We start from the raw sequence: 11,338 nt of genomic DNA, 5'->3' as shown, positions 1-11,338 counted from the left end.
CCTCAGTGCTTTTGCCGTTCGGTAGAAAACAAGTTGCGTATGGATACAAAATGAAAATGAAGTGATGACGTAATTCTCATAACGGCATGCCATTGGTCATAACGGCCTGCCATTTAAACTGCCCTTCCGTAGGTAAATAACGGAAGTAAAAAGTTCTTTGAATGCTACATCACGTGTCCTTGCTCGCTATGATCGCCATAATACATGCGTAGCCATAGTCTCCCGCACTAAAAATATTACGTGAAAGATCCGGCTGGGTGAATGTATGAGGGGAAGTTGGCGCCTCCTTTATATGACTAGGGGGGCAGCCCACCCTCCTGCTCTCCCATCCCACCCCACCCTTCGTGCGTACGCCTATGGTCTATTACATGAACAGCTCGAGAAACCGACCATCGCTGCTCTACAGTATTGACTTTGGTCATGCTTTTCGGCTTCCATTTCAGCTTAGAAGAGACCAGGAAACAGTAAATAGCTTGCGGCTGGGTGTTGCATATACACGACGATACTCTTGTAAGATTGGACAGGAGCAAAACCCTAAGTGCAGTATATGTCACACGTCAGAGACTATTCACCACATCCTCTGCGTATGCCCTCAATACGCGACCGAAGGACAGTCACCTAAGTGCGTCATAAATCGCCTGGGCTCCCGACCCTTTTTGGAGGAGCAGGTTTTGAGTGCTTGGGAACGTGTAGACCACGCCCAACGCAGCTTAAGGTGCTCTTTATGGTTTCTAATTGATACACGTTTAAATGCACGCCTTTGCAGCATGTGCTGCGACATCAAAACGTTCGCGCGTAGTACACGTCCCCGCGCAGGAAAGTGTGTACAGTTGCTCATTGCAACACCACCTAGAAAAATATTCTAGGTGATGTTGCTCACTGTGCTATGCCATAGTCACCTATCATCATACCTCTCACTTTCTCTCCCTTTCCCCCTTGCCCCCGTGACGTGTAGCAGGCTAGAAACCCGCTTCTAGGCCGAACTCTCCTCATTTTGCTTCATTAAACATCTCCTACTAGTTCAATTCAATTCAGCTCAATTTATTCAGAGACGACAAAATGCCCAGATTGAAGGGGCCAAAGGCAGATTACCTCAGCCTGACTAGGGTCCCTCCACCCATACATTTGCACAGATACAGTAGAACATAAAAATACAGTGATTTATTTTTTATGGGAGCATAAAAGCAAAATTCAAAGAGTAGGAAGAATATCGGGAACGCGCACTTTAATACATAACAATACAATCAACAGCAATCGCCCATAGCTAGATAAAAAAAAGAAAAAAAAAACATGTAAAAAACTGAAACAAGGGACATATTAGGTCAAAAGACTAAGTACAATACAGAATGTAAAATATACATTGAAATAAATAAGTGACTCCTACACAATTATACAAAAGTACAAAACACTAAAAAATATTTCTAACTGATAATATTTGAGGGCACAGTACAAGAGAGTAAGTACATTTTAACATTTTTATTTAGACTGCCTTTAGCAGCACCATTTTCTAAAAGTTCTCGGATATAGTTATAGTTGTGGAGTAGATTCGGTATTTGATATGACATTTCGAGCAAGCTCCGTAAGTCCCGCTAGTTTGGGTATGAGCCACGTTATAGGAATGCCCCTACCATACTCGCAATCATCATCATTGAGAAAGCAACCAGCCACGTCGTTCGTTACCGCCATGTCGCCGTCGGTGCTGCGGACTCCCTCGATCCGAGCTGGGGCCTTCGTCGCGGTCCTAGCGGTCTCCCTGGTGTGGACGTACTGGGCGGACATGCGCCTATTCGCGCTCCGCGCGAGACGCACCGTGCACCGCGACCTTCTCTTCAGGGACGACTACTGCGAGGCCCTGTCCGTGCTCGAGATATGCCGACGCGAGGAGCTCGTCAAGGTGCTGTTCGTCGTCGACACCGAGCTCGGGAACGTGGCGGAGCGCTCCTTCGCGCGATTGACGTACGGCAGGCGCAGGTGGGCGAAAGTTAGAACTTAGTAAGGTACTCTAGTACAACTCGGTCTTGGCCTAGTGGGTTAAACATACTTGAAATTAAAAGGTTGCGCAAAAAGAACGGACTCTTTCACATGGAAGGCGACGGAGAAAAGCTCTGGGTCCCGTACCCTTTCACGTGAACGTGTCATTTTTTTTTCTCCGCGCAACTTTTTAATTTCGAGAACTTAGTAAGGTTGATGAATGCGCTAGCTTGTTCAACACATTAAGGCTACAGCGCAAATAAAAAAAAATTCACAGCATATCCACGGGTGAATGATGAAGAGCTTGGGCGAAGCTCCTGAAGCAATCATGGTTAGTTACACCGTGAAATCTTCAGTGGTTTCGCTCAGCAGTAATCAAAGCGATAGCCCAGTACATCATCAAAGACGTGACAAACACTGTATATATTTATACAAGAAATTTTATTAATCGTAAGTGGTAGCTAGACGTGGCTTCCGTTCCCCCCTTCGTTTAACGGCATTATGGTCGGTGAAGTGATGAATCGGTGATGGGTCGTAGGGGGATGTTTGCAAAGACGAAGTAGTGGGCAGTTTGCAAAGGATCGGTGATGGGCCGGTTACGCCTTACGCCGGACGCGTGACAAGGTTAGACTAAGAGGAGCTTCGCCCCTAAAAAAAGCACAAGTTGGCACGAACACAGAGCCTTGTTCGTGCCCAGTCTTTCTTGTAGTTTAAGTGCGACGCGCTTTAGGGGCCCGGGCTGTCGTCTCATGCTGTAGCTTGGCGTAACGCAGGCTAAGACAAGCTTACCTAAATCGATAACTCATTGTATAGCCATGTATAGTAATAGTATCGATAGGGGCCGGGAAAGGGAAGTGAGAATGAGGAGGAGAGATGTGAGGTTGTGAGGATGAGGGAAGAAAGGAGGGGAGAGTGTAAAGCGTAGCACAGCCATGTATAATACAGCAAGGGGTGGGAAGCGGAAGTGAGAGTGAGGAGGAGTGATGTGATGGTAAGGAGGAGGGTAAATCATAGAATAGCCATGTGTGGTACAGTATAGCGAGGGGAAACGGAATTTAGGGTGATGAAGAGGGAAAGGAGGAGGGGAAAGGTTAAGGCTTGGCATAACCATGTATATATAGTACAGCATTAGGTGAGAAAACCAAGTGAGGGTGAGGAGGAGGGAAGTAAGGAGGGGTGAGGGCGCCAATGCATCACAAATGAAGATTTCCGTTCCCGCCATGGACGCCGCGCAGACCGCACGGTTGGAGCGCCAGCGTCGCCTAAGGGAAGGTGAATCACTGCTTCAGGCTTCCTACAGCTTTTACGTTGATGCGACTGCATTTAACTTATTTGAGCTGTAGTCTAAACTAAGAATATATGAGCGTGTTGGGAGGGTGCGCGTGACGTCAGGCAGGGTGGTCGGCGCACACGAGCCATGGACTAATCTGACTCTGATATCTCCCATGACCGAAGGGGGACATTTGCCGGACAATCAAGCCATTGTAAAGGGACTGAACAAGTAATACTTGTACGTTGAATTTTAAGGCGCTAGCGACATTATGTTTCTCCGGGAGCACAACGAAATTATCCCCCGTCCACCCTGGAAGTTGAGCTTTAGGGGCCAGCGCCATTAAAAACACTTATATACTACATCAGGGTCGCCTAAAGTTTTTTTTTTTCTGAAGCTGCCACGTAGTAATAATAATACATGGGGTTTAACGTCCCAAAACCACGATATGATTATGAGGGACACCGTCGTGGAGGGCTCCGGAAATTTTGACGCCCTGCGGTTCTTTAACATGCCCGCGTCGTACTCCAAGTTTGTTGTTACCAAAATAGCGATACATAAAATGGAGACGTTTTGCAGACTAGTGTCCCACAGACCGAAGACTGCACCATTACTGTACCATTACTATAGATGTCTGTGTGTGTCTGTTCGTGTGTGTAACAACACACATTAATAAGTATGCACTTATAAATGCGAAGCTTAAGGGTCCCCCAATTTTTAATTCCGAACTCTCCGCTTCACCTGCGGTTTCCAGTTCCGGCCTCCTCCGTAGCCGTAAGCGTGAGAAAGGCCGGACAGCTGGGCCATCTGGCGGCGCTAAGGCGAACCAGAATAGTAGAGAATTATTATAGCAGTAACCGGGTGCATTCTACTATTTTGCGTGTGTTAATTGTCGGCAACGGCTTAATACCGAATGAGCTATCTTTTTATACTTTTCTGCCTCTAGATACTAGGAGAAAAGGATGAAAGGGGTCTGTAATTTTGGTTGCAAGAAGCGTCACGAGATGTCTATACGGTAGTCCGGTAACCCGGTATTCCGTGAATATCTTTGTGTATAACGGAATACCGGACAAGCTAAAGAAATTAGTGCAGCTTGCACTAAGCCGCAAGGCTGGGTCATAGCAGAGCTGGTTGGCAACTAGCTGGTCCTGGCTTGGCTAGGCCTTTCTATGTTTTGCTAAGTGTTGCAAGGTCAACTGATACGTGCGTCCACACACGGTTTCACGAAGTGTTCACGTGATCTCTCTCGTAAACCAAGTTTTCGCCACTGGCATATCCAACGGTATCGGTTGGGTATCAAATAGCAATCACGTAGCTGCACCGAATCAACATGATTCAAGTAGCTGAATTAGCCTAATCAGCCTAATAACATAAATAGGTCATTAGCATATCTGGGTTTAGTCTCGGGTAACTCTCATTTATGTACACAACCTGGGCGCAACTAGCTAATTAGGTGATAACAAATTAGGCTTAGTTTTAATTAGCTTATTTAGTCTAAACTAGGCTTGGCTCAGTAAGAGTTGCCGAGCTTGACCACACTAGCCACAATAATTGAATTCGGCTTAATTAGGAATATTTAGGTATTCATATAATTAAACTAATAATGCTTTGCTAATTAGGTGTTGCTTTGCTCAACTAGGCTAATTAGGCTTGGCTATATTTACCTTGGCTTTAGTAGGCTCATATAAGGTTAACTTTGCTTGACGTGGCAAAGGCAAGCTGGGCATGAGGACGATAGTTTTCTTTCCACGACAAACGGACAAACCTCGAGCATAGCGGCTCTGACCTAAATCCTCTAATGATAAGTGATAATTTTCCCCCGCCCATAATTCTCTTCCCTTACGGCGGCGCAGCTTCGCCCGTCCCCTCCACTGGCTCACCGTATTCCGGATGATGGGTCAAAACAGCAACAGGCTTCCGCCCTCGCTAAAGGAGGAGTGCAGGATCGCTCGCGACATCGTGGTGCCAGGCGGCCGCTACGCGACGGCCGCCCCTCCGCTACCGGGATCTCCGAAGACTCCGCCCACTTTTCTGGCGTTCGTGCCGTGGATCCTAGAGCACTGCCCTAACGTGGACTTGATGGTGCACATGCACGACGGGGTGCTGCCGCACCCGTTCTACCTGCCCAACTACAGGGTCCTTCACATGGATCACCAACCGCAGGTTAGGAGCAGATATGGCAAAATAATAGACTTATGAAAACCAGCAGATAATGAAGCAAATGAAGGTATACGGGGCGTTAATAGTACTGCTATAAGTGCATTGTGATAATTGTGATATAGATGTGAAAAAAGTAAAGAGGACGAAAAGACAACTTGCAGCCGGCGGGGACCGAACCTGCAAACTTCGGATAACGCGCCCGATGCTCTACCGAGTCTACTCATTGAGCTACGGCGGCGGTCGTCCTCTCGTCCACTTGATCGAGTACTTATGTGCATGCAAGTCCTGGGAGTGTTAGTCAGTGCCGCTCGTAGCCATGACGGCGACTGTGGAGCAATCTTTCTTTAAATAATAATAATAATAATAATATCTGGGGTTTAACGTCCCAAAACCAAGATATCATTATGAAAGACGCCGTAGTGGAGCGCACCGGAAATTTCTACCACCTCGGCCTCTTTAACGTGCACCTAAATCTAAGTACACGGGCCTCAAACATTTTCGCCTCCATCGAGAATGCAGCCGCCGCGGCCGGGATTCGATCCCGCGGCCTTCGGGTCAGCAATCGAGCGCCATAACCACTAGACCACCGCGGCGGGGCAGCAATTTTTCTTTCCCAGCTGCCATCACGTAAACGTGATCCTTTAACGAGCGGACAGCTCACCGTACCAAATACCTTCCTTTGCTTCATTATCTGCTGGTCTTCATTCGGTTGAGTCAAACAAAGCCAGCACTCGAAATTCCATTCTTTCATTCCTAAATATTACGTTACATTACTAACTGCTTTTCTAATTGAAAAAAAAAAGTTACAATACAAATTACAGCTGACTGATGGTAATGGCGTTACATTACTATTACTGTACTACTACTGCTATTACTTCAAATAAACGTTCATCATTCATGTACAAATCATACACACTTTATTTGGAGCACATGTACAATGAAATCCCGTAGATATTTGTGCAATTGCCCACGCTTGAGGCGTGGCACTCAGAGTAACTTGTCTGCTGTTTTCGTTCTTTTTTGTATTTTTTATGCCATAAGGGAAGAGGACATGCTGTATTTCATTCAAAGGTAATTGGGAAAGTAATGAGCAATGTTCTTGAAATTACTCAAGGTATCTCACTACATCACTCATTAGAGCGAAACGTAATTCAATTAGTGTAGTTTCATTACCCTAATTGGATTACTGTCAAGTCTAGTTAGGAAGTACCTCATACCTACATTTGTTAATGTACTTCTATTTGTTGAGGTTAAATGCCTTGTATGTCTCATGAGTCGAAAAATGCTACTAAACGTGCGTCACATGCCGTCCTCACTGACGTCACCACTAAGTGGCGTCACCATACTGGAACAAATTGTCAAAACACGTGGCGTCATGTCACGACGTCATTTCAATCAACCGAGAGCTCCAACGTAATTTAATGAGTGCCTCGTTAGGTCATAGGCATAACCGTCCTTTCGCTGCAGTCGCAAATGGTGGCGTGACTGGTACTAGCCGCGGGGTTCTCGTCTCGTTCGCACCTGCGGCCAGCGCTGGTCGCGCGACCATTTGCGAGTGGCGACCAAAAGGCGTCTCAAGGCGACCGATAATCATGCCTGCGTGCGACCTACGCATACCCGTCGCCCCACAGAACTCACGTCTGCTCGCGTTGCCGTTGCCCCGTAAAATAATGTGACGTTTTGTTCCTGCGCATGCGATTGATTCAGAAGCTTGCGACTTCAGTCACGCGACTGAAAAATCGAGCAGCGAGCGACTAAGGCAAAGCGTTCCCTTTGCGACCGGTAAATTGCAACCATTTGCGGCCGGTCACTTTGCGGCTAACATGGTCGTGCGACCGGTGCTAGTCGCAGGTGTGAACCATCCTTTAGACAACAGCCCTCATCTGAACACCTTACCTTCTCACCCTAGGTGATCCACTGTCACGGGACAGGTTGGAGCACGGCTGCGTGCCGGCCATCGTCCGTGCTTATGACCAAGAAGAAGGGCATCGAGGCCCTCGCGCAGAACGCCAGCGAGCAGGAGGGTCACCTGGTCACGGGTGACCTGGAGGTCCGGGACATCGCCAGCTACATCGCCTTGAACGAGACGATGACCATGCTCTACACCATCGGCGCCGTCATCTTTTACACGTACCCGCCAAACCTCAACGTGTCCAGGCTGTCACTCTGGAACGAAATGATGGCCGCGCCGGAGAACAGCCCGCACTACCTCAGACTCTGAGATCCATTTTCTCTGGAACTCTCTGGCTGCCTCAGCAGCTTTTTTTTTCAGCAAACAACGTTTACTTCCGCTATATCTAACCGTGAGAGTCGTCATACCTAATCATTACCAGTACACCCCAGCGAGTGTACTTCCTCATGAACAGCCCTGACTACGACAAACCTGGAAAGCCGCGTTATCTGAGCGGTACCAGTGTGTCTCAAAAACCACGTCAGTAAGAACAACTACCCCGCCTCCCTATATCAAAACAAAAAAAAAGTGAGCCGTGATCTCCAGAGAGTCCCTTGTCTCCGATGCTTTAGTGCAGATCCTTGATATATGGGCAGTCTCACTATCTCGCCAATATTACATTTAGACATGGTTATATGCAGACCTGGTTATACAGAGTGTGCGTAGAGGGGCAGTGGTTAGTTAAAGCCAGCAATCTCCTGACCAACCTTATCTGGCCCCTTACGGCTCGCAAACGGCAGCGTCATACAAATGAGCAAGATATAGACAATAACATTCTCTAGGTTACCTTTTGGCTCAGTAAATGACTGTCCGTCACCATCATTATCCTGATTTGAACATTGTGCTGCTTGTCTGAAATCTCTCACGAATGTCTAGTGTTGAACGCAAGGGCTCTTACAGCCTCCGCGGGGAAAGCAAACCATCGGAAATTTTTTTCACAGTTTAAGCATGGCAAAGCCCCGATTCGCCTTCGCGAAAGGCTATCATCATCAGGCCGACGCGCTTTCTCTTCGTCCTCTTCATCTTCTTCGCTCACCGAAACATGTGCGCCCGGCGCGCGCTCTCTCGCTCCGCCAACTCGGAAGGTTGGTTGCTTGCTTGCTTGCTTGTTCTCTTTTGTTGGCTCTTACCCACTACGGGGGATCAGCTGTGAAACCGGCGGTTTTTTTTTTAAAATAAATAATCAGGAATAAATCAATTGCCGAAAGAATAAACGAAATTTAAAGAATGACTTGTCGATATGGATTAAGGAGCAGAATAATACGACAACATGAGAAACACTGAACGAATGAATGAAAGGAAGTCTGATGATGAAATGAACTTTATTTGGTCCTGGAGAACCCCGATCAGACAACCCCCGAAGGGGGGTCCGCCGCAGTTGCTGGCTAAAGGAAGTCTGGAGTACCACATTTTGTTCAGGAATAAGTTAACAGAGAATTCTTCGTGTCTCACCGAGAAATTCGCGTAGGGCTGAGCAGATGCGTCTGTTGCTGAAGCTAAGAGAAGACGCCCCAAGGGAAAGAATATTTTGAGAATACAGATTAATTCTTAAGTTTCTGAATAACATTTCGAAATGCTTTTTTTCTATGCCTAATTGTAAACTGGCGCAACCCACCGCGGGGGATCGGCCATGAAACGGGAGGTGTCTTGTTATATAAACTTTTTTCTAAAATTGTTTAGAAATACATACCTTTCCAGATAACTCATTAAACTAATTAAGGAAAGGAAGTGAAGAAAAAAAAACGAAAGAAATGGAGAAAAAAACAATTTACATGACCTTAACATTCAGTTCGCTTTGTCTCGCGTAGGAAATCTAATACAGCATTGCAAGAGTTCCTGTGGCTAAAACCCAGTACAGTAGCGCCAAAGGAAAGAACCACCGGAAGTGATACATTTAGGCCCATCCTTCGGTGGGGTTCATCTAGAAGTCTTTTCCTTTGATTGCTAAACAATCTGCATGTTAAGACGAAATGGTGCAGAAATTCACTTTCATTGCAGTGGAAGCATAAAGGTGACTGCACAAGACCAGACCTGTGTAGGTAAAAGTTTAGTGGCGGGACTCGCATCGTATTCTCGTAATTGATATTTCTGCCCTTCTAGTGAAGCACCAGCGATTTTTCCAAGAATAATTAAGATCAGGAAACTGAAATGCCGACAAAGCAGTCTTAGCGAAGTTATCCGACGTGGCAAACTTTTCGAATCGTGCCGCAGAGACAAACGCCAACGTCGGCAATATAGAAATTATAGGACCATCGTGAATGCTGCTGCTAGTGCATCCGCGTATTCACTGAGGGTTAAACATTAGTGACCTGGTACCCAAACCAAGCGAATAAGGCGCAAATGTCTTGGAATAAGAGAATAGAATACTTCTGAAGTATTTGAAAAATTTGATGCAGGTAATCAAGAACAGACAGAGAGTCTGTCAAAATGACGGCTTCCGATATTGATAAGGGTAATTTACGTAAAGCTAAAACAATTGCAAGTAATTCTGCGTGATAAATAGGCGTAAAGTCCGGTAAACGAATTGAAAAATACAAATCCAGAGAAGCCGATGCACTTCACACAACCGCCTTTTCTTGACAAATTGAAGCATCAGTCGCTCGTATGCCGTCAATGACTCGACAACATCTAAAAGAACGAGTAAAGAGAGAGAGAGAAAAAGAAAGGAATACGGAAATAAAGGGAATACAGCGAGAAAAGTACACAAAGAAATAGATATAGAAACACACGCCAACGCGTTATAAGTCTCGAACCCAAAATCCGACATACACCTCGCAAAACATGGCTCAAAGTTCATCGTAAGCAGATCCTCGCCAATTGTTCCGCATGAAATTGATTTTACACTATCAAATTATCTTGATATGTACCCTTCGTTGTTCTCATAGCCTGGAATCGCCTCGGGGGCATCAAACCGTGTACGGTAGTCTCTGCTTTCAAGAAAGATATAAGCGCAATCAATGTACAGACGAAAAGAAGGAACGCGAACGCACAAACAAAGGCGCTACTTGTAACGAAAAAAATTTTTGCACCTAGTCCAAGGAAATTAAATTGCTGGTTGATAATAAAGTTTATTCCTCCTCCTCCTGCCACCGATATTACACTTCAAAATGCATACTTATATAATTTCTTTAAAAAATCGATTACCAACATGTACAAAACGCCACGTTGGTATTCCTTGAAACCACGTGACGTGTAGATTTATGATTTGCTTCCCTGAAGATTACGGCGTTTGTAAACTTTCTTTTTATTCGGCGATGCACTGGGAGCACATGCACGATATTCAAACATGGTAAAATAAACTTTCATGGCAAAATAACCTTTCATATATGCCGTCAATGACGCGACAACACTTAAAAGAAAAGGCAAACGAAGAACAGAAAAGCACAGCAGTTTACAACAGAACGGAACTACCATTCTACGACAGGCAAAGTCTTCGCTATTTGGCTTCCGGCTTTCGCGTCTGCCAAAAAGGAAAAGAATAAAAAAAAACAAGTGCACACCAGAAAAATGAATCCACACGAACACAAGGACAATTCTAAATACATGCTTCCCCAACGGTTCGCTTCTCTAAGCATCACGCTAGGGATTGCTCAGTAGTCTCTCGGTGAGCACCACGTTGGCAATATTGCCCGAAGCATACATCAGAACATGCACAGCAAAAGCAAGACTGAAGGTCAAAATGAAGCTGCAACAACAGAACACGTGTTCCCCTTGGGCGGCAAAAAGAACAGCGATAAAGCATGAAGAAGGCAACAATTGAGAACGCGAAGTAGTAGTAAAAGACAGATTCGCGTCAGTTCACCACGTGAGGGCACTGCATGGTCAAAGGCGGCACGAGGAACGTCGAGAAACTGCCCTCATATCTCCATCAACTGGCACAACAGAGCAACTGCGCTCATGTCTCCATCAGTCGGTTGATTGGAACTTTAGCTTGCCCAATATCTGTTTGGCCAGTCCTTCGGTTTTGTTTCTTCGTGGGTGGCAGA

The 11,338-nt window shown here is 46.0% G+C and overlaps 1 protein-coding gene across 1 annotated transcript; it reads left to right on the top strand.

The window, feature by feature from the left end:
- The first annotated feature begins 1,684 nt into the window (after positions 1 to 1,684).
- LOC119400955 (uncharacterized) lies at positions 1,685 to 7,636 on the top strand. Its single transcript, XM_037667833.2, has 3 exons — positions 1,685 to 1,971; positions 5,095 to 5,404; positions 7,311 to 7,636. The coding sequence occupies exons 1-3, from the start codon at positions 1,685 to 1,687 to the stop codon at positions 7,620 to 7,622; spliced, it is 909 nt and encodes a 302-aa protein (XP_037523761.2). The 3' UTR covers positions 7,623 to 7,636.
- Positions 7,637 to 11,338: the final 3,702 nt, after the last annotated feature.

This window comes from Rhipicephalus sanguineus, chromosome 7, assembly GCF_013339695.2.
Source record: "Rhipicephalus sanguineus isolate Rsan-2018 chromosome 7, BIME_Rsan_1.4, whole genome shotgun sequence".
Lineage (NCBI taxonomy): Eukaryota > Metazoa > Arthropoda > Arachnida > Ixodida > Ixodidae > Rhipicephalus > Rhipicephalus sanguineus.
The sequence above is the reverse complement of the archived record's forward strand: the minus strand, read 5'-3'. Positions and strand labels throughout refer to the sequence as shown.